We start from the raw sequence: 25505 nt of genomic DNA on the forward strand, positions 1-25505 counted from the left end.
ATGTGAAGAATGCTTCGTTTAGAATGATAAACTACTACTAGACATGCCCTACTTACCAAAACCACCTAAGGAGCGATTCCTAGATGAGTGCTTAATTTTGCCTTTGCAACACTCACTATCATGACACATGTTACTTATAAAGTTTTCCTTTTGTCTCTTGTCCCCCCAACCAGAATATGGATGGCATGGAGACAGGGATCTTCCCTTCACTCATCACTGAATTCACAGTGCCTAGGATGTTAAGAGGCTCATAATAGGCATCCAGTACATATTTACTGAATAAATACTCGGTTTCTTATGAGAGTTTCAGAAGTGATGGTGGTTTCAGGCATTCCTCCAAGGCCTTTTGTTGGCAGGCCATCACCAATGGCTCGTCTATCTTCTTCCGTCCTATGGCAGCCTCCTGTCCTCCTTTCCCATCTCCTTCATGGTAGCTCTTTTCCTACCATCTCCTCCAAGTGCTAGGGTCCCAGGGCTCCTAGGTTTGACCCTCTTCTCCCTCAGACTGCCGGGGTGAGAGCCTCCACGTCACAGCTTTGCTAACCATCTTTATGCAGAAAAGACTTGGCTTTCAAAATTATGTATTTCTACTCACACACAAAAACATAACATATTCTTCTCAAATGCTCGTATGCCTGATGAAGAAATAATCCTTGTTAAGGTCCCGATGGGTTAAGGGCAAGGTCCACGCTTTCAGTCCATTTGTAGAAATGGCATTAACATCTTCCAAATTAAGAATTAGCGATTCAAGGCAAGAGTAGAATAGGCACCACCAAGCAGGACAGGAGGAACTGCCAAATGACCTATATAATTACTGGTACAAGAGTGAACAGGGCATTCATATTTACTGGGAGAAAAGCCTAGGCAGGATGTCACTAAATCTCAACAATACTTACTTCACTGGACTGCTGTGCATTTAACCTGCCAAAGGTCATGCATGGAGAAGGGGATGAGAATTCAGACCCACATCTCTTCACCTCTAAGTCCATGCCCTTCCACCTGGGGATGCTTAGAAACGGTATATATGCATGTATATGAAGGGTGTTTTGTTTCTAATAATGAGGGCTTGATGAAGCATAGGCTGTTAGAAACAAAAATCTGAACTTGAGAAGGCAGTGAGTAAGCCAACGTGGCGGTGGTGGGCTGCCTGGGAAGGCGAACAGGTACAGCTCTGATGTGAATACGGCAGCTGAAATAGCACGCCTGGAAAGGAAGGAGGTGTCCGAGAGCACAGGACTTCACAGCAGCAGAAGAGGAACACCAGCCTGCTGCCTGCTAGGCTGCTGCCCAGAACAGAGAAGCAGGGTACTGGACGCTTGCTATTGTCCGGATGAAAGGGGAGCCCACGCCTCGCCCTGGTGAGGAATGGGAGGAAGGAACAGGACAGAGCTCTACTGAGAAATGATGAAAGGAAGACTATCCGCAGCAAGAAGTGTGCAAACAGAAAGCTGCATCCCAGTTCTGGAAAGACAGCGATGGAAGTCAATTTTTGAAGATTTGCAGTGATGTGATTACTATGAGGGGATAAAGAACTAGGCAGAGAGGCCCAGGAAGCAGTTGGAAGTACGGCTTGAGGATCGACAGGACACCCAGCCCATCAGCCAGCGGTGCCCACGGAGTCCAAGAGAGCGAAGCCTTAAGACATCCACAGTATGAAATAAATTAACTTCTCCTTGAACTAGACTGGTACGAGTTATATACCATCCAGGGAAAGCTGAGAAAATAGTTACTCAGATCGTATTTGGGGTTTTGTGTTTTAGATGAAGACTTCTACTTGCTAAAGAAGAACAGAAGACAAGGCAGGAAGCCTGCGACTGGGGAGAAGCCTGCTTTGGGGTGCACAGACATGGGATGTGTCACGGTGCCCAGGAGGAGGCCCAGCACAAGCGGAGGGCACAGCAAAGAGGAGCTGGGTGGGGAGAGAAGAGGCACACTGTGGGCAGAAGAAAGGGAATGAGCAAAGCACAAAGGCCTGTTAATCTGGGGAACAGCATGTGACTGGGTATAGCTGAGAAAGTATGGCCTTGGATGGGCGTAGGGTTGCAGGCAGGAATTAAGGCAATATCGTGGTCCTGTTGGGCATCCAAGGGCTGGTGTCAGATCCGGGCTGTAAGTGCTGGCTGCTAACAGCACACACCAGCTCCCACTCAGCAGATCTGCCCCACAGCTGAGGGGTACAAAAGGCTAGCCCTCTGGCCTCTATGTGGGATCACCCTGGGAGGATGATTTAAGCCCCAGCACTCCCTGAGGGATCAGCTGGGAGCACAGATTTGTTCAGCATCTTTCCTTGTCTTCCTACCCAACCCCAACCTGGTGCCCTTTCTCCTGGCAGCCCCCTCAGTGAACCAGGGGCCCCTGAAGTCTTGTTTCAGGCTCTGCTTCTACCAAACCTGGCCTTAGGCCACTAGGTCAGCAGGTCAATGCATGCAAGACCACAGAAGGTCATTCAAGAGGGGTCAAGAAACGTGCAGGGCAATTGCAGGGGAAGGAGCATGGCTAGCAGAAGAGCGACGGCAGAGCCTGAGATGGGAGGCTGGCGGGGAGCCAGCACAGGGTTCTCAGCTGCAAACCCTGTGGGCTGCAGCAAAGATGGCGGCAGCCAGGGGTGCGGGGAGGGGGAGAGGAAGGGCTTGGGCTGCAGCATCAGCAGGACTTGGGATGGATCAGAGGTGCTTGGCACCCAGGAGGGAAGAGAGTTCAAGTGACAGGGAAGATGGTAGAGTGCTCTAGAGAGAGGTCACAAGGATGGAAGCTTCCATTTCTTCTGCCCATGGCGTGCCTTTTCTCTCCACACTAAGATCAGTTTGGGTCTACTGAGTCCAAAGTTCTGCGGGCCATCAGGCTGATAAATCCTGTGGACAGCTGCAAATGAAGGCTTGGGGCTATCGGGAAGGATCTCACCTGGATTAGCAGTCAGGAGGTGTCCTTGGCTGCAGGTAGTAGGAACCTGGGTATCATGGCTTTTAGCCAAGTGGGGGTTTCCTTTTCTCACAGAATAGGAAGTCCAGTGACAAGCAGCCCAGGGCTGGTATGCCACAGATGTCCCTAGCTCCCGCAAGCCTCGGTACATGGCCAACCTCCGCCCCATAGTCCAGGCAGGAAGGAGAAGAGGGATGAGATGGAAAGGAAGGGGCAGCACTATGTCAGGAGAGGGAAAACTGCCCCGGAAACACACAGGCTTCCGTCTCTATCTCTTTGGCCAGAACGACATCCCATGCCTACCCCCAGCTGCAGAGTTAGCCAGGAACTTTTCACAAGCTGGGCTGGCTGCTTCCCCAAACAAAATGAGGGTTCTGTTGGTAAGGAAGGAAAGGGGGGATGTAGAGTGGTCAATCGTAAGATATACCACGACTGAGATAAGGTCCTGGGGCATCTGTATAAAGGTGGTAATTAAGACAGCTCTATAGAGATAAGGTTCCCAAGTGGAAGACAAAGTACAGAGCCGTCTTAACCCCGGGAAGCCCACCTGCCAGGGGCTGGGGAGGAAAGGAAGCAGCACAGGATGGACTGCTAGAAATCAGAAAAGGAAATATTAAGCAAAATCAGTAACTCTGGTGTGACGATTCCACGCCTGCGTTCCAATTATTTAAGAAAGCAGCACGCTAGTTCCTAAGCAAAATGCATTTTAAATTGCTTTATCCTAAATAAGTAATACAGGTGCCCGCAGCAAAAAGAGGTGATTTCTAAAAGTTTACTTCATCAATTCTGTGAAAATGCAGAGATGGCCTGACAGACTGAGTCTGGAATGAGTCCCTTCCTTCCAGAAACCCAAGGTTCCTATGGAACAGGAATGTATCCATAGCGAGGGTGGGGGGGCTGTGGGACCGAGGAGACTTCAGAGGTGTGGTTTCTGCCATCCTACGCGCACACACACAGTTTAGTCCCAGAGTTGACTCCCCAGGTCGGCTCACCAATGCGCAAACCCATCTGTGGACATGGGACAAACATGGCAGGGCTGGGGCCTGGGATCTGCAGAACAGCGGGTCCAAGTGAAATTCTCCAATCAACTTTCTCCTACTCTCACCCTCCAGGGAGAGGCCGCGGAGAGTAGGGGAGCAGCGTTTTCACCAGAAAAGCTCAAGACTACACCAGGGCAGAGCCTTGCCTGTGGCTTCCAGAGCCCTCGGGGACATGTTATTCCTCTCCTACTGGTTCCAGGAGTCAACCTGTCCTCCTTATCCCCCCAAGCAGACAATCTAGGTGGCTAATTCCAAACCAGTTCTAGCTGTGGAACTTTTTGTTTGTATGAAAGCTCACTTAGAACCCTAAGACATAACACACATGAGCACACAACTGGGGGCACCTGGGTGGTCAGCTGGGGGAGCGTCCGACTCTTGGATTTTGCTCAGGGGATGATCTTAGGGTCATGGGGTCAAGCCCCACGTTGGGCTCCAGGCTCAGTGGGAAGTCTGCTTGAAATTCTTTCTCCCTCTCCCTCTGCCCCTCCCTCTCACATGTTCTCTCTCTCTCAAATAAAAAAAAGTATTTAAAAAAAGAAAAAGGAAAAGAAAAAGAGGCATACAATTGACCTTTTGGAAGGTTTCTCCACCTTAGCACGGCTGACATTTGGGGCTGGGTAATTCTTTGCTGTAGAAAACTATCTGGTGGATGGCATCTTGTGGATGAAGTTTAGTAGCATTTCTGGTCCTCCCCTTCCCCAGCTGTGACAAAAGCCATCTCCAGATGTTGCTGAATGTCCCCTTGGGGGATGGGGGGAAAATTGCCCCTGACGTTACCCACTGGAATAAAATCACTGTCTATATTAAAATTCCAAACATCGCCACATTTTTAAAGTATTGAGGGTAATTAAACACTGCAAAAACTGAAAACTCAAGACCATGGATGACACACTGAAAATACTTGAGTTTCGGTATGTAATCTTTTTAATGTCTGGTTTGGGTGGCTCGGAAGAAACCTGATTCATCAAGGTAAGTGGTCGTGTTCTCACCTGTATAACATGCCAGCCAACAAGCAGGCACAGGCCTGCATTCACACAGCAGTGAGGTGTGCCTGGGGACGGTAGGCACACACACGCCTTCCTGGATCCAAGCGACCCCCTCAGAGTACCATTAACCACCCCACTCCACTCCCACCACCAAAGGGGGGGAAATTCTCTGCACAGTCCTTTCCTGTTTCTACTAGGCAGGAAGTGTCTTACTTGTCTTTTAGGAATAGGAAGTTTCCTGTGTGTTCAAAACCACAAAGGAAGTGTGGGTTTGAGCTCTGGGGCTGAGACTACAACCAACCACCTCCCATCTTCTAGGGTTTGTTCCAGGGCACTTATCAGTGCCTTCTACCAGATAAGAACAGGGAGGGATGGTTCTCTATGAACCAGGAAGGGGCTCTCACCAGACACAGGATCTGCCAGTGTCTTGGTCATGGACTCCCCAACTCCAGAACTGAGAAATGAATGTCTATTGTTTAAGTAAATAGAAATAAATAATCAGTGCCTCCACCACTGCCCTGGCCAGTGGGTTCTGCAAGCTGATCAGGCCCGGGAGCCACGGGAGGGGGCTGTGAAGGACGCAGGGTCCCAGACCTCACCCCATAATGTCCCACCCAGTAGGACCAAGGAAGGACACCCCATGTGCAGTTTAACCAAGTCCACCAAGCTATGTGGGTGTGCACTTTGAGAAACTCTGCAGCTAGTTCCTCAGAGCTGTAATTAACAACAGATTAAATCTGTACGTTAGCCTCAAGACTTTCAGATCCTCCTACCAAATGTGCAGTTGTATGAGGACCTGTTTTCTGAAATGGAAAACAAAAGTGTTGCTTCCTGAATGCAGTCTACACTCTACTAATTTTGACCACCAACTAAAATGCAAGCACATCAGTGATTCTGAGGCACACTTTCGAATTTCTTACTAATCAACCAGTATTCCTCTATGGTTGAGAATACATGGTGACTGTCATTCAACCACTGGCTTTGTACGTGTTTAAAAGTGCTGAAGCAGGGACGCCTCAGCACTGGGTGGCTCAGTCGGTTAAGCGGCTGCCTTTGGCTTGGGTCATGACCCCAGGGTCCTGGGATGGAGCCCCCGCCCCACCTCTGGCTCCCTTCTCGGGGGGGGGCGTTTGCTTCTCCCTCTCCCTCTTCCCTCTGCTCGTGCTCTCTCTCTCTCAAATAAATAAATATCTTTTTTTTTTTTTAAGTGCTAAGGCAATTAATTCCGAGTCCTCGGAATACATAAACATTCTCCAAAATTAGAACATACCCTGGAACTGCACATGGTATTTCTCCAAGATTTTCTCGAGGTGACAAAGATGTTGATAGGGCTGCGCCTTTCACAGGATCAAATCCGGAGCCCTCTCCCCTGCCCACCTCTCTCTCTCCTTCCCCTCCTCCTCACTCCCCTTCAGCCTAGAGGCCTCCTGCTCCCACCTCCAACCTCAGGGTCTTCACTTGCCCCCGCCCCACCTCCAGGTGGCTCTCTTCTTCACCCTCTTTATTCTGGTCTTTGTCCAAAAGTCGCCTTCCCTGTAAAATAGTGTTCCCACCCCGAGCGCTGCTACTCACTCCTGCTTTACTTCACTGCACTCATTACTATTCATACCTATTTGCCTGTTGTCTGCTCTCCCCACTAAATATAAGCTTCTGAGAAAAGGGGGCTCTAGCGATTTCGTTCACTGCTATAACCTCAAGACCTGCCACAGGGCCTAGCACAGAAAAGGCTCTAAACCCTTGCTGCAGGAAGTGACAAATGAATCAAGGCACTCATCGGAGGCCTGCATCCAGGCCCCAGCAGAACGGCTAACCCAAAGTTGGCATGGTCCTCACAAGAGGCGGACAGGAAAACCAGATCCTTCCCTGTGTCCAGATATCACAACCACTGGGCATTTGTGAAGTGTCCCAAGCACGTCTGATGCAGGGAGAACAGGGATGGGAATCACTGTGTGTGTGTGTGTGTGTGCGCGCGTGCGTGCGTGCACTGGGGAACAGAGATAAAGTCAAATGACTGTCCCACCCACCTCCATGGGAAATAAAAGGGGCAGTTGGATCTGTTTTGTTTTGTTTTTTAGGAGGAGAGGAAAGAGATAAAAAAAAAAAAGTCAACAGTTTGGCAGTTTGATAATGGCCAAGTCACCTCTTGTAGGATGCTTGCTAATACGTAAAAAGCAGGGTCGGAGGAGAACATTTCCACTGCCTCTTCTTCCACTAGGATTTGAGTCTCACCTACTTTTAAAGTAAGAACAGGAAACATAAAACTTAGCTGATTCAATGGACACTCCTACATGATGACCATTTACAAAAGAGAAATAGGAAACTGGAATAAATGGAGGGAGGTGGATTAAAAAAATAATAAAAAGGGAAAGAGAAAGTTGGGGGGGACACAGTGTGGAGAAAATGGAGTGGGGGCTGGGGGACAGGAAATTCTGGGAAAGGAGAGATGGAAAGGAAAGACAGACAGCAAGGAGGAATAGAAGCTTCAGTGTTCTTATCATGGTCTGTTCCCTGGCGCTGGATGGTTTCCCAGGAACTCCTCTCTGCAAATTCTGATACACAGACCCACCCACACACCTTCCTTAGGCCCTAACTCAGAGCTCCCCTTTGGAATCCAAGAACTGCCCCCCCACCCTTGCCCCCCAGGAGAGACTCCAGCCACAGCAGAGAAGGTTGCCCTAAACAGCATAAAAGGCAGTGGGGGTGGAAAAGGACCCCCCTTCACGCAGAACATAGTAAATGCAGGATTTCTGCCAGATCATCTAACCTGAGGGTCTGTCAAGGCAGGAGGGAGGACCACCTTTAATGTGCTGATGCCAAGGCTTTGGGTAAGGCACACCATCCGAGGGCCTGGTACCTTCTTTGCTGGCAAGCACTCGACCGGAGAATCTTGGTGAAGTGTGCTGAACTCATGCATCAACACTCTCCACTGTGTTGAAATATATTTCTGAAGCTACAGTCTGCCTGTGAAGCCTCTTTTGCAGGACAGCTGTAGGAGGGGTGGGGGTGGAAGCAGGATCAAAGTCTGAACCAAGCAAACGTGGGGATCAGAGCTATCTGAGGACAGCCAGCGGGAGCTAAGTCTCTAGAACAGGAGCAGCAGCAGATAGCAGAAGAAAGAAACCTTCCTGTCAGGCAAAGCTGCACCATTAATGCTCTTCCACCCCGTTTTCTGCCGATGCCAGGGAGAGCCAACCCAACGGCAAAGAGAGTTCAGAGTTACATGAAATGACTTCACTGTAGACCAGGGAAAGGGGAGACCCCCTGAAAAGCCCCCGTGTGCCCTCTGTTGCTAGACTGGCCACAGCACGATGACCTGTGGGCTTCTGAGGTGTTAACCTCTATCTTTCAACATAACCTCAAACTGACAGAAAGATGGCAAGAACAGTACAAAAAATTCCTATACACCTTTCACCCAGACTCCCCAACTGTTAACAACCTACCACATTTGCTCTGTCATTCTTTATCATCCAAGAGAATATGCACATTACCTTTCTAACTGTTTGAAAGTAGTTGAAAACATGACATATCTCCCCCCCAATATTTTAGTATTTCCTAAAGACAGGGATATTCCCTTACACAACCACAACATAATGATAAAAATCAGGGAACTGTTGCTTCAATCCCATCTAAAGACCTGATACAAATTTCTTGAGTAGTTCCAATAATGGTCTTGGAGCAAAAATAATCACATGTTGCCATTCAACTGTCATATCTTTTCAACCCCCCCTTAACCTGAAATAGTTGCTTTATTTTTCATGACCTTGGCATTTTTTGAAAAGTACAGCCCAGTTCTTTTATAGGATGTCTGTCAGTGGAGATTTGCCTGGTTCTTCATGTTTAGATTCAAGTTATACATTTCGGGCCAAAAAATCACAGACTAATGCTGGGCTCCTCTCAATGCCTTTTCTCAAGAGGCAATACTGCTGATCTGTCCTGCTGCTGGTGATATTAAATTTGATCTACTGGTTGAAGTGATGGAAGGCAGGTTTCTCCACTGTAAAGCTACTATTTTTCCTTGGTAGTTACTAAGTAACTTGATGGATGATACTTAGACAAAGTAAATATCCCTTTTCTCATCAAATACCTAGTTTAGCACCCACGGGTGGATTCTTCCCCCAATAAGGGTAAAATCCTATGTGAGGACAAACAAGGTCAAACTTCAGGGAAAAACTGGGGCTGGTTGAAGGAATGATTTGGAGAAAGAATTAGCATGTGAGACTGTGAGACTTAATTCAAATAACTCTGGCTTAGGTTCATTCCTAGCAATTAAGGAGAAAAAAACAAAAACATCCCTAGATTTACTTTTGAGAGTATCCCCAAGCATCCATGAGCAGGCCACGCCTGCTGGAAACTCAGCCCTTCAATTCACAAGGTGTCCCATCGTGGTCAAAAGGGACACCCAAGTCCAGAGAGTTGATGGCTGGAGTCATCCCCACCCTAGGGCCCAATTCTCCAGGGGGAATGCTGGGGGCTCAGCCCAGTGACTCATGGCATGCCATGGCATGGTGCAGGAAGGTATGTTTGAAAACAAACATCCCAACTCTCTACTGTCTTAGATGAGCCACAGTCAGGCTTAGGAACTCCGACTTGGCTTATTTAAGAAGTATTTTTTTATAGCTGTATTATCACAAAGTGAGAAACTTCAGGAATTCTTTGACAATGGAAAAAACATTTTGAAATCACATCCTGGTCATCATACCACAACCTGGTAATACCTAATCTTAACATACAGGTCTATCTTCTGTCAGTCTTTGCTCTTGGTAACATATATTTTTATCAGGGCTGGGACCAAGCTGTCTGCACCAGCCTTCTTCAAGCTGGACTCCACTGGAGAATTAGGCCCAACAGAAAAGGATGTGAAAAGCTATTTTCTCAATTCTCCCAAGGATGGCCTATAACTAGAATCATTCCAGAAGCACAGAAGAGAAGTTAATTCATTATCCATGATGGCTGCCTTAGAGGAGGAGGGTTTAATTCTTCTACAGAGCCCAGTTGCAGGGGGATGGTACATACCGTGGGATAATTTGCTCTATTTCCCTAATAACCCTTTAAATAAACATTTAATAAGGCACCAGGCACTGGGGATATAAAGATAAATATGACACGGCCCCTTTCTTCTTTAAATGAATAACCCAGCCAGGAAAAGCAAAAATCCCTTCACACGCCAAACACCAAACAGCGCCATGACAGAGGCCACTCAGGAACCGTCACTTCCCTCGCAGACAGCAGGGAGGCTTTCCTGAGGAGATGATGGGCAAATGAGTCCCTAAAGGATGAGCAAGACTTCAGAGACAGAAGAGAGGAAGAGGCATTCCAGAGGGAAGGAAAGCCATGCCAAAATGCCCAGAGAGACAGGCTCCAGCCCAATCACAGGGGACCTGGTGAGAGTGGCAGAAGATGCGGCTGAGAAGGAACCAGGCCCTCTCAACTGGCCCCAGAGGAGGCGGCACCAGGGGTCCTAAGCAGTTCTGGAGAGGGGGCGCCCACTGAAAGGCAGGAGGCCAAGAGGAGAGGGTGATCAAGAGAGAGGTCACGGAGGTCACTGCTGCTGGGGGAGCTGGGGAAGCCGAGCCAGAGCAGGTGCAGTGAGAAGGAGGCTGATCACGAGACATGGAGGAAGGAACGTGGTGACCAAGCCGGCAGGGGCTCCTCTAGTGCCCGGGCAGCTGAGATCTGGCCTGCAGTTAACAAACTCAGACCAGGAAGGGGAAGGAAAGAAAGCAAAGCCCATGCAGGAGGGCACCCCATGGTGCCACCATTCTCTGGGATGGTTGAATGACAGGGGTGAGGCTACCCCTCAGAGGAGGCCGGAGGGAATGAGACGGGACACTGGAGTAAACCGAGGAAAACTGCTCATAGAACCGCCCTCCTTTCTGGGTCCCTCCAAGCTCTGAGAAAACACCTTAAACAATAGCTCTCCAGCGGGCGGTGGGGGGGGGGGGGGGCTGTGGCAGCAAATTATACATGCGGAACATGTTCCTGGAGAACAAGCCTGGGGTGACCCCATGAATACCACAAACAGAGCAAAACCTAGAAGTTACCTTTTTTCTTTCTTTCTCTTTTTTTTTTTTTTTTTTAAGATTTTATTTATCTGAGAGAGAGAGCACCAGTTGGGGTCAGGGAGAAGGGCGGAGGGAGAGGGAGAGGCAGACCCCCTGCAGAGCAGGGAGCCTGGGCTCATGACCTGACTTAACCTACTAAGCCATCCAGGCCCCCTAGAAGCTACCTTTTTACCAGAAGATTTCTCTCTTGATTTAAAGAAAATACAGGTGGTTGGGCTGAATGAGTAATAAATGGAGGAAAATGAAAATCCATAGAACTGACAATTAACAAAAGCAACTCTGGGTTGGGTTCCTGCATCCTGGCATTATAAAAGTGACATCGCCAAACCAGACCTGAAGGGAAGGGAAGGTGAAGACAGTTTACGCAGTTATCCAGGATTTGATAAGCTTTACAGTCCTAGAAGAAGCAGACTAGTCCCGTGAAACCCAAATCAGAAGGCGGTAATGACCCTAGAAAAGGGACTGGAGGGACCACAACTGGAACCTGGGGTTTGGCAGGCCGGGGCAGTTTTGAGACTGAAGGAGAGGAAAAAATCCTATAGAAGGAGAAGGAAAGTTTTGTTTGGGCCCCTTGAAACTCAGAACAAGTGAAATATATTTGAACTCTTAACACCAACAACACATATTCAGGTCTGCAAGGAACAGGGTTAAAACAGAGAATTTCCTTTTATGCCCCATACACATCCCTTTTACTCTCTGCTCCAAATATTTGGGAAGCCATTATTTGGGCAGGCCCCTAAGGAGGCCCGCTGCTACTCACATAACCAGTTTCTGTCAGGCTGGGAATATGGGCCTGGGGCTACAGCAACTAGCAAAACGAAGCTCAGACAAGCGGATCTACCACCACAGTCATTATTTCCACAGTATTTCTTTCAAACTTATCCTGCATGGGACAGGAAGGCTGCATTACAAGATATTTTAGATTTGGGGAGGGATGTGTGTCTGGGAAGGGGTTAGAAAAGGCCCTCCCAGGAAGGAAGGAATAGGGCTCAGTGGACATGGGCAGACAGGGGTCGCCTGGGGGGGAACAGCAGGCACCGAGGGGAAAACTTGGCATGGAGTTTCTGAAGGTCCAGCCCAGGAAGGAATAACGTGCCGAGAGAAGCTGAAAAAAAAGAAGCAGGCCATGCCGAAGCAGGTTGGAATTTTATCCTGAGATAAAAGGAGCAACAGGGAGGGGTGGGGGGCAGGGAGTGAACTGGGATTGGATTTTGGAGGGAGCTCTCTTGAGGTCAGACTGGAGATGGGGAAGTCCTCCTGTGCCCTGAGACCAGTTAGGAGGCTGCTGTGGAGACTCAGGGGAGTGACGATGGTGTCCGGGGGAATGCACCAGCCTGTACTGGGAACAGAGCCATCTCAGCCACCACAGGTGACCTTCTCAAGAACTGCGACAGGAGCTGTTCTCAAGCATGGGAGGGAGGCTGGTGCCTCCTCACCACCTCCAGGGCAGACTGCCTGAGTCAGAATGCCCCCTAGACCCTTCCTCTAGGCTCTCTCCCCTACAGTTTCTTAACTTCTCTGAGCCTCAAAATTCTCATTTGTACAATGGGAATAATAATGACACCAAAGTCACATGGCTTTTGTGAAAATTAAGTGAGCTGACATACATAAATATATAAAATGACATAGCTATACAAAACATGTCACACATACATAAAACATGTCTGGAACAGGTGAGGATAAAGGGAGTCGGTACAGCATTTATCTTTTTTCCTGTCCTATCTACGTGTTGTAGCATGTGGGTCCATTGGGAGGGGTTGAGTTTAAAAGAGAATTTTCACAAAGAGCCCACTGCCTCTTTGCCAAAAAACACTGCTAGATTCCTCTGATCCTAGATTTGCTTGGCGGGCACTTGAACCCCACCACCAGAATGAGCTCTGACTGGCCCCCTTATCAAGACAAATTAGCTCAATGTTTACAGGCAAAGATGCAGAGCAGTACCGTCCAATGCAGTTGCCACTAGCCACATGTGGCCATGAAGTACTTCATATGTGGCCAAACCAAATCGAGATGTGATCTATATAAGAGAGATTCACACAAGGCTTTGAAGACTGAGTTTGAACAAAAGAATGTAAAATTCCTCACTAACAATTTTTATATTGATTTCATAATATCGTGCACATATTGGGTTACCTAAAGTATTTTATTAAAATTAATTTCATGGGTTGCCTGGGTGGCTTGGTCAGTTAAGCATCCGACTCTTGATATCCCCAACTGAGCCACCTAGACCACCCTTCACTGGATCTATCTTAATGGTTATGTTCCTAACTTCTTAATTTAGCTAATTACATCATTACTTTTTGCTGTTTTTCATGTTAATATGAGCAATTAAGATTGTACATTTCCCCTAAACACCAAGTTAGTTGCACCTCACAAGTTTTTTTTAAGTGTACAACTCATCCCACAGGTTTTGACATATATGTTTATTATTATTATCTTTCAAATTTAAATATTTTCAAATTCAAATTTTCAAATTTTTCAAAGTATCTTTTAAAATGGATATAATTTAGTTGTATTATGTTCAGAGAACTTGGTCTGTATGACACTGATTCTTTTAAATATGTTAGGATTTACTTCATGACCAGGTATATACTCAAAGTATAATCCTCACTTCCTGTTTTCTATATAATCAGTGTGATCAAGTGTATTGTTTGCTGGAATAATCCCTTATTTATTTTCAGTCAGCTTGTTCTATCAGTTACTCAAAGATGTATGTTAAAAATCTCCCACTATGCTGGCAGATTTGTCAACTTTTTTTTTATCCTTCTGTTACTTTTTACTTACATAGTTTGAAGCTGTGTTATCAGGTGCATAAGAGTTTAGAAGTTCTTTTTTTATATATATATATATTTTATTTATTTATTTGACAGAGAGAGAGAGAGATCACAAGTAGGCAGAGAGGCAGGCATAGAGAGAGGAGGAAGCAGGCTCCTGCCGAGCAGAGAGCCCGATGTGGGCTCTATCCCAGGACCCTGAGATCATGACCTGAGCCAAAGGCAGAGGCTTAACCCACTGAGCCACCCAGGTGCCCCGAGTTTAAAAGTTCTTATGTTATTCAGAAATTGAAACTCTGATGTACCTGTTTCCTATCAATTTTTTAAATGTAGCTACTAGAAAATTTTAAATTATGTGTGGCTTGGATTATCTTCTCACTGGAAAGCACTGGTCTAGAGAAAGGATAAGCAAGAAGTCCACATCAACCAAGTCCTGGAAGACTAAGGACTTGACTGAAGAAAATAATAAGCAAAGAGAAGAGAGTGTTAGCAGCCCTGCTGAAGGACCATACTCTGTCTTCCTCTCTTGCTGCTGGAGTCTAGATAGGAAATGAGACCAAGATGTTTGTGAAAAGCAGAAAGGAGATGAAAAACAGGGCAGAAAAGGATGAAAAAGCAGAACATGAGAAAAAGCGGCCAGGGAAAAAGGAATTGTACACATATAATAGAACAACTACTTCTGCTCTGAATTCAATACATTTAAGCCTTTAAATATGAACATGGCAGTATTAAAAACAGCCTTAATGTTCAAAAGGCAGAACTATTATTCCACTAATGTAGAGCTTTTACATTTGTTATTTCTTCCCAAATTTCTCTCTTTGAATTAATCATATCATATGATACTTAACTATAATGATTCCAGATACTAAAAACTTGAAGGGAAAAGGAGAAGGATTTGTAGGTTTTAGGAGTTGGTGAACCATCCAATAACTTAATCCTGGATATTTTCTTCATGCCAGAAGAAGAAAACAAAACTATCTTGCATGACCTCAAAAGACTAACCGAGAAATATGCTTTTCCTTTAGAATGTGGGGGAATTCTTGGAAGAAATCAGGGAGTACAGAGAAGGCAGATCAGAGAAGTAGAAATAAGTACAGAAAGTATGACAGTACAAAAGCAGAGGGAGAAGAGGTTCTCCGAAGTGTTTGCAGCAAGAAGGCTGAGAGCTGAGATATGGTAAAGCAGTTTGGCCAGAGAAACTCTTCCCTGACAACATTGCTTTTGTTTTCCGCTCAGCTCGGCCTGTCCTGCTGCCTGACTTGGGAGACTGGGCATAGAGGTAACTGCACTTGCCGTGAGCATATGGGACATGGGCCATAGCCAAGTAGAAAAGGATCATGACTCCTGGTGGGACTCCTGCCTCTCTCCTTAGTGAAAAGTCAATGTTCCATCCATCAGCTAATAGAAGTATGTACTAACCCTATACTAATAAAAAGTAACCACTAATTACCATTTAATAACCATATTGATCACTATGCTAGTAACAATGTAATTATTAAAAAATTGGAATAAAATAGCTTTGCCTGCAGCTCCCAAATCTGAGTACACACGCCCATGGCCCCTTTATGTATGTAGAAATGCATACATATATATATCAAAGAAAGGTACGAGAACAGTCACCTGTCATAACAGCATTATGTGCGATAGCCAAATGCTGGAAACTGCCCAAATGTCCATCAACACTGCACGGATAAATTCGTGATCCCAATGTCTGGAATCAGCAACAAGAGTGAGCACACTACAACTAGAGGCAGCACCACGAGTGAGTACCAGAAACTTCACTCATGAGGAAAGATGTTCTCCCAGAACTGCAGGATCCTCGGGGAGGTAGGGACCCGCAGGGAGCACACAGGGAGCTCCTGCTTCTTGATCTGAGTGCAGGGCTGTGTTCAGTTTGGAGAACATTTGTGAACAGTACACTTACAGTATGTCTACTTTTCTATTGTGTACACCAAAGAAAGAAAGAAAGAAGCAAGCTAGCTAGCTCGCTAGGTAAGACAAGCCTGGTAGTGTCCTTGGACTCCTCTAACCTATTTGTCTCTCACTCCCATGCACAACTTCCTTGCTCCCCCCACTCCCCACCCCCCAGCATGTGTGCTTAAAGTCTCTCCTTGGGGAGCCCACCTATCCGCACCATATTTATGGTTTCTTCCCACACCAGGCTGGTGACTTGTGGCCCCTTCCCCATTTTGAATGCCTTTGCTAACTCAGGTCATTCACGCTGACCCAGCCCTAGCTTTTCCTTTCTGGGAAGTTGGAAAGTCTGTACCATCATTGTGTATCTTCCCAGCTGTTTTATTCTGCCAACACTGCCCAGCTAGACTAAAGACACAGAGCATGCTGTCTGGGAATGATCTCAACCCTCCATAGGCAGTTCAGATTAAATTGTTCCTCAGGAGCTAGAAGGGTGTGGAAGATGAGCCTCGATCCTTATCCCAGGAACTGCTGGCTCCAAGACACACTCCTATGCCCTCCCCCCCAGCACCTGGATGGAATCCCACAGAGAACTCTGAACCTCTTTTTATTGTCTGTCCCCCTCCCCAGAGCCAACCTGCTAGATACATTTTCCCCACTGCTGCCAAATAGCATGGGGCTAACTTGGCAGTTTGTGCCAAAATCATAAGCATTTTCAAAATACGTAGTCATAAACATTGAGTTTTTGGAATTTACGCCTGTTGGCCCTCTCACTCTTCCATTAACCCCCTTATGCTTTCTCATCTCACCCATTTCTTTTCGGACCTGCGGAAGAAATGGCTATGGATCATAACTAAGGTTCATTTCATTTTACAAAAACAGCTGCACACACATAATGGACAGACACGAAAAAATACTCGTGACATCCTGGTTATGGGCTCTGGCAACTCGCAGGCATCTCCTGTCCAAGCAAGCACTGGTTAGAATTTAGGTGATCCTAGCTCTGACTAGAAATGTAAGACATTCTTCTAAGCTGTCAAACTCTCCAGACTATACAAGTGAAACCACAACGGATGGTGTTTTTGAATCTGTGTTCCTCTACTCAACAGACATGGATTCCTCTTCCAGTTTCAGGACATGCAGCCCACTACGGAAGAGGATTAGCAGTTATAAACCAAGAGGAGAGGGAAGCTAAACACCAGAAGGCCAGAGATGAGTCTCCTTCCTCTTTGAAACCCCGGCACCCAGTTTCCTGCTTGGTACCAGAAGCAGGCAACCAAAGGGTGCCAGATTAAACGCAGCACATGAAACTATTTTCTCTTTTAGAAGAACGATACCTAATTAAGCAAAGGCCACAAACACGAATTAAGACATGAGGATATCAAATTCATTTTTCCAAGTTATTTCCTGATCTGCAGGACCCTCTCTTCACTGGCCAACACATTCTTCGGTCAGAACCACTAATCCAGAGGCCTGGAAGGGACCACAGCCATCAGCAGCTCAAGTCTCCCAGTAAAGACCAGGAGATAGAGCCCCACCTGGGGACCAGTGCCGGCCAAGGTCACCCAGCTCTTGTGGAGCAGAGACAAGATCCCGCCTCTCCCTATTTGCCCGGTTCCTCTGAGAGATGCCCTCGGAAAACCTTATGTTACTTACACACTAACGGCGTATAATGAATGCATGCCCACGTCAAGTCACCTACAATTCAGAGGAAAGCAAAGGGTCACCAAAACGTGCCTCTTCCGTAGGGCAGGCTGCAAAGAGGGGGCAAGGAAGGTCACTGCCCAATTTCTACCTACAGACGCCACACATCGTGCCTTTCCGAAGGATGCAATGAGCAGTTTGGGAACCTGCTAATTTACCCTGCAAAGGGTCCCCCAATCCCGTTCCAGGATAATGAGTTAACTCGGCTCCGCCGGCTAGGAAGCTTCCAGCAATGAATTAAACCCCGAGCCGCTGCGGGAAGCCGGGGGAGAAAGGACCACTGAGGCTGGGACCCGACATCCTGGGGGTTCACCCCTTTGCCTCTAACCACGTCCACGCTGGCATGGCGCCCCCCGCCCCGTCCACGGGGCCCGAGACCACGATTCTCAGCCCGCGCCCCCGCTAGGCGCGTCTAGGGGCGCCGTGCCCTAGGCGCTGCCCGCGGGGGCCGAGGCGGAGCCGCCGGGCCAGCGAGGTAGGGGCAGGGACTGATCGCCGCCGCCGCCGCCGCCGCCGCCGCCCCCAGCCCGCGGGCCCCGCTACGCCGAGGAGGGGGCTGCGCCACTTACCTCGGCCGGCAGGTGCCGCCGCCACTGAGTCTGTTCGCAGCTGCAGGGGACGCCGCTCCGCGCCGCCCGCCGCCTTCGTCCGCATGCTAGGGAGGGGGCGCCGGCCGGCCGCCAGTCCCGGGCCCCGCGCCCCCGCCCGTCCCCGGCGCCGAGCTCGCGCCCATTCAGCACCGGACCGTCCGCTCCCCCGCACGGATGCGGAGGAGGGACGTGGGGCGGGCCTGGAGTCACGAGGACAGGAGAGACCAATCCGAACCCGCGAGGGGGGGGTGTCCCGCGGCGGCCCCGCCCCCGGGACGCGCGACCCCTCCACCCAGCGCGGCGGGGGAGCCCCGAGGGTAGGCTGGGAGGAGCCAGGGTGCCGAGGAGCCAGGGTGCCGAGCACCCACCGCTCTCTGGAAGTCTGCGTGCGGTTAGCTGATGAAGGAACAAAAGGTACAGCTGGACTGGTTGTAGGCTTTTACGGCGCTTAGGACTGGTACTTGCGGAGCCGGTGGATGGAGGGGCTTTACGTAGTCACGTGCTTCACTTGCCAGCACAACACCCCAGGCCCACCAGGGTTCAGAGTCCCTGGGGCCACGAGACCCTTGAGAACTACCCCAGGGCAGTCTGGGCGTGTGTCTGGGGACTTGCAAAACATCTTTCTATTGTTCCACGTGTCCAAGAAGAAGAAAATAGTGCGGATTCCCGACTAGTCTCACAGTTGGGTTGAGGCCCAGAGAGCACAAGTGAGTTACCCTAAATCACTGAGCCATTTGGTGACAGAGCAGATCAGAACGTGCTCTTGGAGAGCCGCTTTCCATACCTCAGGAGTCTCCCTTGATTCTGGAGAGGAAATGTCATACATATTTTTAAGGCATAAATATTAGTGAATCCCCAAATTCAGGAATGAAAAGGAGTTTAAAGCACTGATATGTTATTTCTTTAACACGGCGGAATGTGTATAGTGTGCCTGCAACATTTCTGTGCCTTAGGACTTGTTGACTCCTCAGTGAGCTCGGTGAAAATGGTCTGTCTTCAGAATTTCCTTTCAGGTGGACAGATAGAATCACATGATCACCGGTATCAGTGATACCGGTTCCGGTTTAAAAAGGAAGATCCTAGACACTGAGTCAAATGTATTTAAGTCAAGTGAGAGTTTTGTCACTCTTTTTTGCAACAGTTTGTGAAGGGTTTGCACAGCTCCCAACAGGGTTTGGAAATGTCTGTGTTCTTTCCCTGGTGGGGGCAGGGGTGCTGGAAAAAATGTGGTATCTGGGTAACAAAGGTCAGAAAGGGAAATCTTGAAAAGGAAAGGGTGGGGGTGGGGAGACCCTGCTGTTATACTTTCCAAAGAGATTTTGCCATAAAAATGTTTCTAGGTCATTCTAAGGTGAGGACATGGGAGTATTTTGAATATATTGGAGGAAAAGCTGTCACAGAGATCTAAATCCAGTAGATTGGCCAAGGCTGGCCAGGCAGAGCAACTGCTGGGGAGGGAGGGTGGGGATTGGGGGGGGGGGCAGTCAGTGACACCTTCAGGGAGAATGCTGAACACCTCATCATTTCTCTCGTGGAGACCAGCCCAAGGCCAGACGGCTTGATCAGATACTCTTTACCTCTCTTTGCCCCAGCTTCTCTTTCCTTTTCTCCCAGATAGATACTCCTTGTTGGTAAAATGCCATGACAGCATTATGGCTGACATAAAGATCCAGGTGCCCTGGCTTGGAAGAGTGGGTGTAAGGTGGGTGTGAGAAAGAAAGGAAGCTTGAAACTGCCTCCTGTCCCAGCCTAACAGGATGGCTGTTAAGCTTACGCTGCACCCACTACCTCGTTCACCCCCTCCCTTCACATTGGGTGGGAAGAGAATCTGACTTGCGCAACAAGACAAGCCCCTGCCCTAAAACATCTTTTTTCCTAGCTGCAGAGTCATCCTAAGCTAGTGCTCTGCATTGAGATAGAGATCCTACCAACTGTAGATTAAGATCAGCCGCTAGCTCTCAAAGCCTTACCTGGAATCTCTTCAGGTCAGTGGCTGGTCTCAGAAAAGCTCAGGACCCTGGCTAGCAAAGTGGCCAGACTCTTTGTAAATCTGGGACAGCTACCATGATTTTGTAATTCTTTAGCTCCTTATGTTCATTACTTAGGTCATTCTGACAGCAGACATTGTGGTTGCCCCCAGTATCTGCTCCCTCTTCCCTGCTTTGATGCAAGATATGGTTTAGGTAAATTTGCCCCACTCTTAACTGTATGAGTGAGCTTTGATGGGTCCAGGTCAGAGGTTCTCAAGGTATGGTCCGTGGAGCCCTACGGGGTCCCTGAGGACCTTTCAGGGAATCTCTGAAGTCAAAATTAGTTCCTTATGATCTAAGATATAAGTTACCTTTCTCGATGGTGCAAAGGTAAAGGTGTGCAAAATATTGGTGCCTTCACACATCAGGGCACTAATACCACACTAATATCCTTCACCGCTACACTCATGGTAAAAAAAAAAATGTTTTGTAATTTAAAAAATGCTATTTGGTTTAAGAATGTTCTTGATGGAGCAGTAAACATTACTTAATTTATTGAAATCTCAACCCTTAAAAGGTACATATCTTTTTAATATCTTATATGACAAAGTGGGAAATGCCCATAAAACCGTCCTGCTGGGGACTGAAGCAAGATGGTTGTCCAGGGGAAAGTTCTCCTGTGACTGCAAGCCGTACCAGCTGGTTTTGTGAAGGGTGGGGGTCATGGAGCACCATATTTACTTGAGAAAGCAACTGACAAATTACAGTTATTTAGTAGACATTTTCTTGACAATTAGGTGAGCCTGTCTTTCCAAGGAAAACAATGGGCTGTTAGTTGCCGAGGATGAAAAAATTCCAGCTTTCAAAAGAAATGTAGAATGTTGGAAGAGTTTGTATCACCATGGGACAGCTTCTCAATATTTAAGGGCTTTTCTGATGGGACTGATGATGATGTTAACAAATATATGATTTGGGGATAATGGATCATGGATGATGAGCCAGTGCTTGGAAGACCTGCATTTACTCAGTGAATCAGGGTTTTCCAGATGGCTAATGCCTGATGTTACAAAATCACAGATGGGTTAAAGATGAATTTTAAATGCAAGGCAGACAATGGACTTTTAACAGTGTGAGAAGTTTATAGATAAGGTTTCAGATTCCACAGTGTAACAAGCCTTGAAGGTATGACCTCTTGTAGAGTTTTGGTATAGTACCAAAGAAGAATAGTCACAATTATCCTAAAAAGCTGTTAAAATATCCCCCTTTCCCATTACATATGGATGTGAAGCAGATTTTCTTCTTGTACTTGAACCAAAACAATTTGCAACAGATTGAATACAGAAGGAGATATGAAAATCCAGCTGTCTTCTATTAAACGAGTTTTAAAGAGACTTGCAAATTAAAAGGTAAAGAAAAAAAAGCCATTCTTTCACCATCTTTTTGTTTTGGAAAACATAGTTATTTTGGAGGGGATATTAATGCCTTTTTTTTTTTTTTTAAGATTTTATTTATTTATTTGACAGAGAGAGATCACAAGTAAGCAGAGAGGCAGGCAGAGAGAGAGGAAGGAAGCAGGCTCCCTGCTGAGCAGAGAGCCCGATGTGGGGCTCGATCCCAAGACTCTGGGATCATGACCTGAGCCGAAAGCAGAGGCTTTAACCCACTGAGCCACCCAGGTGCCCCGATATTAATGCCTTTTAAAACATAGTTATTTCTTAATTAACTTGTTATAGCATGTAAATTTATTATTTTTATGATGATTTAATTCATTTTTTAAAATATTTTATTTACTTGAGAGAGAGAGAGTGAGTGACAGAGAGAATGAATGGGGGGTGGGGGGGGGGCAGAGGCACAGGGAGAGGGAGAAGCAGATTCCCCACCAAGCAGAGATCCCAGGACTCTGGGATCATGACCTGAGCTGAAGGCAGCTACTTAACTGACTGAGCCACTCAGGTGCCTCTCTTTTATTAATTTTAATAAATATAATTTCTAATTTGGAAAATATCAATAGATTAAACCTCCATTAAAAAGATTCTTTGGGATCCTCAGTAATTTTTAGGAGTGTAAAGGGTCCTATGATTAGAGCTTGAGACCTGCTGGTCTAAACCACTCAGAGTCACCCCATCCTCCTTACCACTAGGATTGATTCATGGGTGGCCATAGGAACCAGACTGATCCATTGAGAGGAAATCTCAGATTCATGGGGTGGTGGAAGAGAGATGCTCTCATCTCTAGCTAGACAGAAGTAAGTAGCCCCAGAAGCTACTGATAAGGCAGTCATTTTAGACTACAAGAGGAGCTTACCTTAGAAGAGAATAATGCTGAGGGAAGCAGAGAAGGAAGTTAGAAAGAAACCATACCCTTTATGACGTTTTTGAGCCACTAGATCAAACCAGCCCTGTAACCCATCCTGCCTCTATACAATCCAGTTTTATGAGTCAATGGAGTCTACTGTGGGTTAAACTAGGCAATTTCAGGCACCCCCTTGATGTTTTGTATACCTGTTTTTGAATATTTTTACCTCAGTTGGGGCCCAAGGCCTCAGGATAGTATACTTTCTAGGGTTTATTCATTCAGCTTTTTCATCGTATTATCAATGTAAGTTAGCTTCTGAAAGGAAGCTGGAAAGTAGAGCAGGGACCTAACTCTGGACCTAACACAGACAACTGGGACCTAACACAGGAAGGGGACCTAACACAGAAAACTGGGGTCAAAAATGCCAAAAATACTTGTGAGAACAATAAGGAACAGTGGCATATGATCTTGCAGAGCAAAGTTATAGCAGATTTTTATTTTCTTTTGCTGTTTTGTATTTCTCAAATTGGAAAACATGAGCATCACTGCTCTTTTAAGGAAAGAAATAGAACTATATTATTTTTTAATAGCCCTTGAGAAGCTCGCAGGCTTAGAGAGCAGACTGGCATCAGGATATGGCAAGAGACGTCTCGGGCTAAAATTGCTAGCAGGAAGGAAGATCTGTAAAGGTTGCCAATAGGCCCGGAAGACAAACTTCCCTTCATTTACAGCTTTGCCAAGAGCCAACCTCAAAGATTCGAGGGGATGAGCAAGAATCCCCAAGGGTTAAGGAATCATTAATTATGCCTCAAAGTGGCTGGAATATTTGCAGTTGAGAGAGAGAGAGAGAGAGAGACCTATGTGAAGAGTAGGTCACCACTAGAAAAGGCTTGAAATACCACATTAAGTGAAAACAAAAAAATAGGACACAGATTATATGCAAACTTCTATCATGTGGCCAAAAAGCGAGAAGAGAACTTGGAAAAAGAAAACAGTTGTGGTGTTAGGGTGGTAGGATCATGAGTAATCTTTTTTCCCTTTGTAAGAGATGTCCTTTCATGTTGCTCTAATGTTGTTTTTTTACAATAAATAAAACTGAAGGGAGTCATTGGTTCCAATTACTGAGGTCTCAGAGGCTTTTCCAGATGGCCTGTTTCTTTTCGCCTGCCAAATGGCTCTCATCTGACACCAAGACAGAAGCTGTGCCTTCCTGGGGTGTGGCATCTTCGAAGCTGTTAGGGGTGATACTGTTGTGACTATCCTGAAGGTGGCCAGAAGGAAAGGCGGGAAGGAAGCTGTAGACCGAGGCTGTGTGGGAGGTAGAGGGGAGGGGGAGGCAGCCATCCCTCACCCTCCACCATCGCCTTGTTGTCGGGTTTCCCACCCAGGTGTTGTCTTTGTATTTTTCTCCTGCCGAGCTTCACCTCCTATTTGACTCCCATCCTCCTCCTCCTAAGATGCTGTCCCTCCCTTGGTCCTCAAGGGCTGGAGCACAGCTGCAGCCAACAGAACACAGGCTGTCTGCTGCCCTAAAGCATAAAGGAAGTCAATCCCTTGAGGTTTTTCTAGGAATGTTTCCTGTGAGCAATCACGGGGAAAAAGCAGGAGTAAAACAAAGGAGGGAAACATCAGGGGAAGGCTGTCTGTTGACAGAGGGCGGCTTGGATTGAGGAAACAGTTGCACACAGACTGAATCCTTCTAGAAGTTGCAGGCGGGCCCCATGTTCAGGCACATCTGCAGGCTACCGTTCCATTCTTCCTCCACCTATATATTCACTGCGCAAACATTTCCCAAGGGCCTGACATGGGCCAGGTATGATGCTAAGTGCTATACAAAAATGATCTCATTTTATCTTCACAACCCACCCCCCCCGCCCCTTGCAATAGATCTTCTTTTATCCCCATATCTTATCTACAGAAGTTGAAACTTGAGAAACTTAGGGGCATGCAATAAACTGCCAAAGGTCACATGGATAAGAAGTAGCAAAGTCAGGATTAGAACCCAGGCCATCAAACACCAGAGTTCACCTAAGGCACAGTCCTTTCCCAAAAGGTCAATGCGTCTAACTGAAGAGAAACACACTTTAAAACAAATGAACAGGGGTGCCTGGGTGGCTCAGTGGGTTAAAGCCTCTGCCTTCGGCTCAGGTCATGATCTCAGGGTCCTGGGATCGAGCCCCACATCGCACTCTCTGCTCAGCAGGGAGGCTGCTTCCCCCTCTTTCTCTTCCTGCCTCTCTGCCTACTTGTGATCTCTCTCTCTGTGTCAAATAAATAAATAAAATCTTTAAAACAAATGAACAAGCAAAACCAGTAACACTGTGAGATATAATAGAGGGGCTATTCACAAGCTGGCATAGTGGTGTGGCCATTGGGGTGGGGGAGGGGAGTCGTAGCTGGAACTGCCTCAGAGCTGCTCAAGGACAATTGACTCTGGCTTTGAAGGATGAGGTGGGTATATTGGTAGTAAATCAGTTCGGGCCTGTATTCATTTTCTATTGCTGTGTCAAAAATCTCCACAAATTTAGCAGGTTAAAACAGCACAAATATACTGTCACACAGTCCAGGTCCAGTGTAACCGAATTCTCCGCCTAGGGTCTCACATGACCAAAATCAAGGTGTCGGCCAGGGTTGCCGGTCTCAGGTGGGCTTAGGGTACTCACTCAAGTTCACCGGGTTCTGGCACAATTTACTTCCTTGCTGTTACAGGAGTGAAGTCCCTGGAGTTGTTTTGCAAGCTGTGGGCCAAGAACCACCCTCGGCTCCTCAGGGCAGCCCAGGGGTTCTTTCCCTATGGCTCCATAGAAAGTTCGCAAGGTAGATGGTTGCTTTTTTCCAGGCTAACCAGAGCATAGCTATGTGACTTTTTCTTCTACTACCAACTGGACATAACTTTCTGCTTTTAAAAAACCCCATGTGGCTAAGTCAGACCCACTCACGAAGGTAATACCCTTATTTTAAGATTAGCTGATTTAGGACATTAATTACACCTGCAAAATGTCTTCACAGCAGCAGTAAGTTAGCATTCGATTGAATAACTGGGAGAGTGTGCATCCATCAGAGGCTAGAGATTGGGGCAACATCTCAGAATTCTGCTCATCACAGTAAGATTTAGCAAATGGAGAAGATGAGGAAGATCAATCTAGAAAGAGGATACAGGGTGAGCAAGGCTTCTGGGAGACTGCTGGAAAATGACAGAAAATTGAGTGCCTTGTTACCAAAAAACACAAAAGAGTAGATTCTGAAGAAAT

General features: G+C 47.1%; 2 protein-coding genes and 1 long non-coding RNA gene across 5 annotated transcripts in view; 1 reads left to right on the forward strand and 2 right to left on the reverse strand.

The window, feature by feature from the left end:
• The window catches only part of ST3GAL5 (ST3 beta-galactoside alpha-2,3-sialyltransferase 5), a 50068-nt gene extending 31896 nt beyond the window's left edge, over positions 1 to 18172 (reverse strand). Inside the window, exon 1 of one of the 2 annotated variants that reach the window (XM_059188298.1) lies at positions 17969 to 18172. In XM_059188298.1, the coding sequence (XP_059044281.1) occupies positions 17969 to 18053 (85 nt within the window). In that variant the 5' untranslated portion in view covers positions 18054 to 18172. The remainder of the gene's footprint in view (positions 1 to 17968) is intronic. The other variant, XM_059188297.1, reaches the window with a different exon arrangement.
• Positions 13687 to 25505, reverse strand: part of IMMT (inner membrane mitochondrial protein) — a 240552-nt gene continuing 228733 nt past the window's right edge. The window contains exon 11 of the mRNA XM_059188291.1: positions 13687 to 13698. The gene's annotated coding sequence lies outside the window, so the exon portion shown is untranslated. The remainder of the gene's footprint in view (positions 13699 to 25505) is intronic.
• Positions 18332 to 25505, forward strand: part of LOC131840406 (uncharacterized) — a 68689-nt gene continuing 61515 nt past the window's right edge. For both annotated transcript variants that reach the window (XR_009357337.1, XR_009357338.1), the window contains exon 1: positions 18332 to 18403. This is a non-coding gene — a long non-coding RNA (uncharacterized LOC131840406). The remainder of the gene's footprint in view (positions 18404 to 25505) is intronic.

This window comes from Mustela lutreola, chromosome 9 (assembly GCF_030435805.1).
Source record: "Mustela lutreola isolate mMusLut2 chromosome 9, mMusLut2.pri, whole genome shotgun sequence".
Classification (NCBI taxonomy): Eukaryota; Metazoa; Chordata; class Mammalia; order Carnivora; family Mustelidae; genus Mustela; species Mustela lutreola.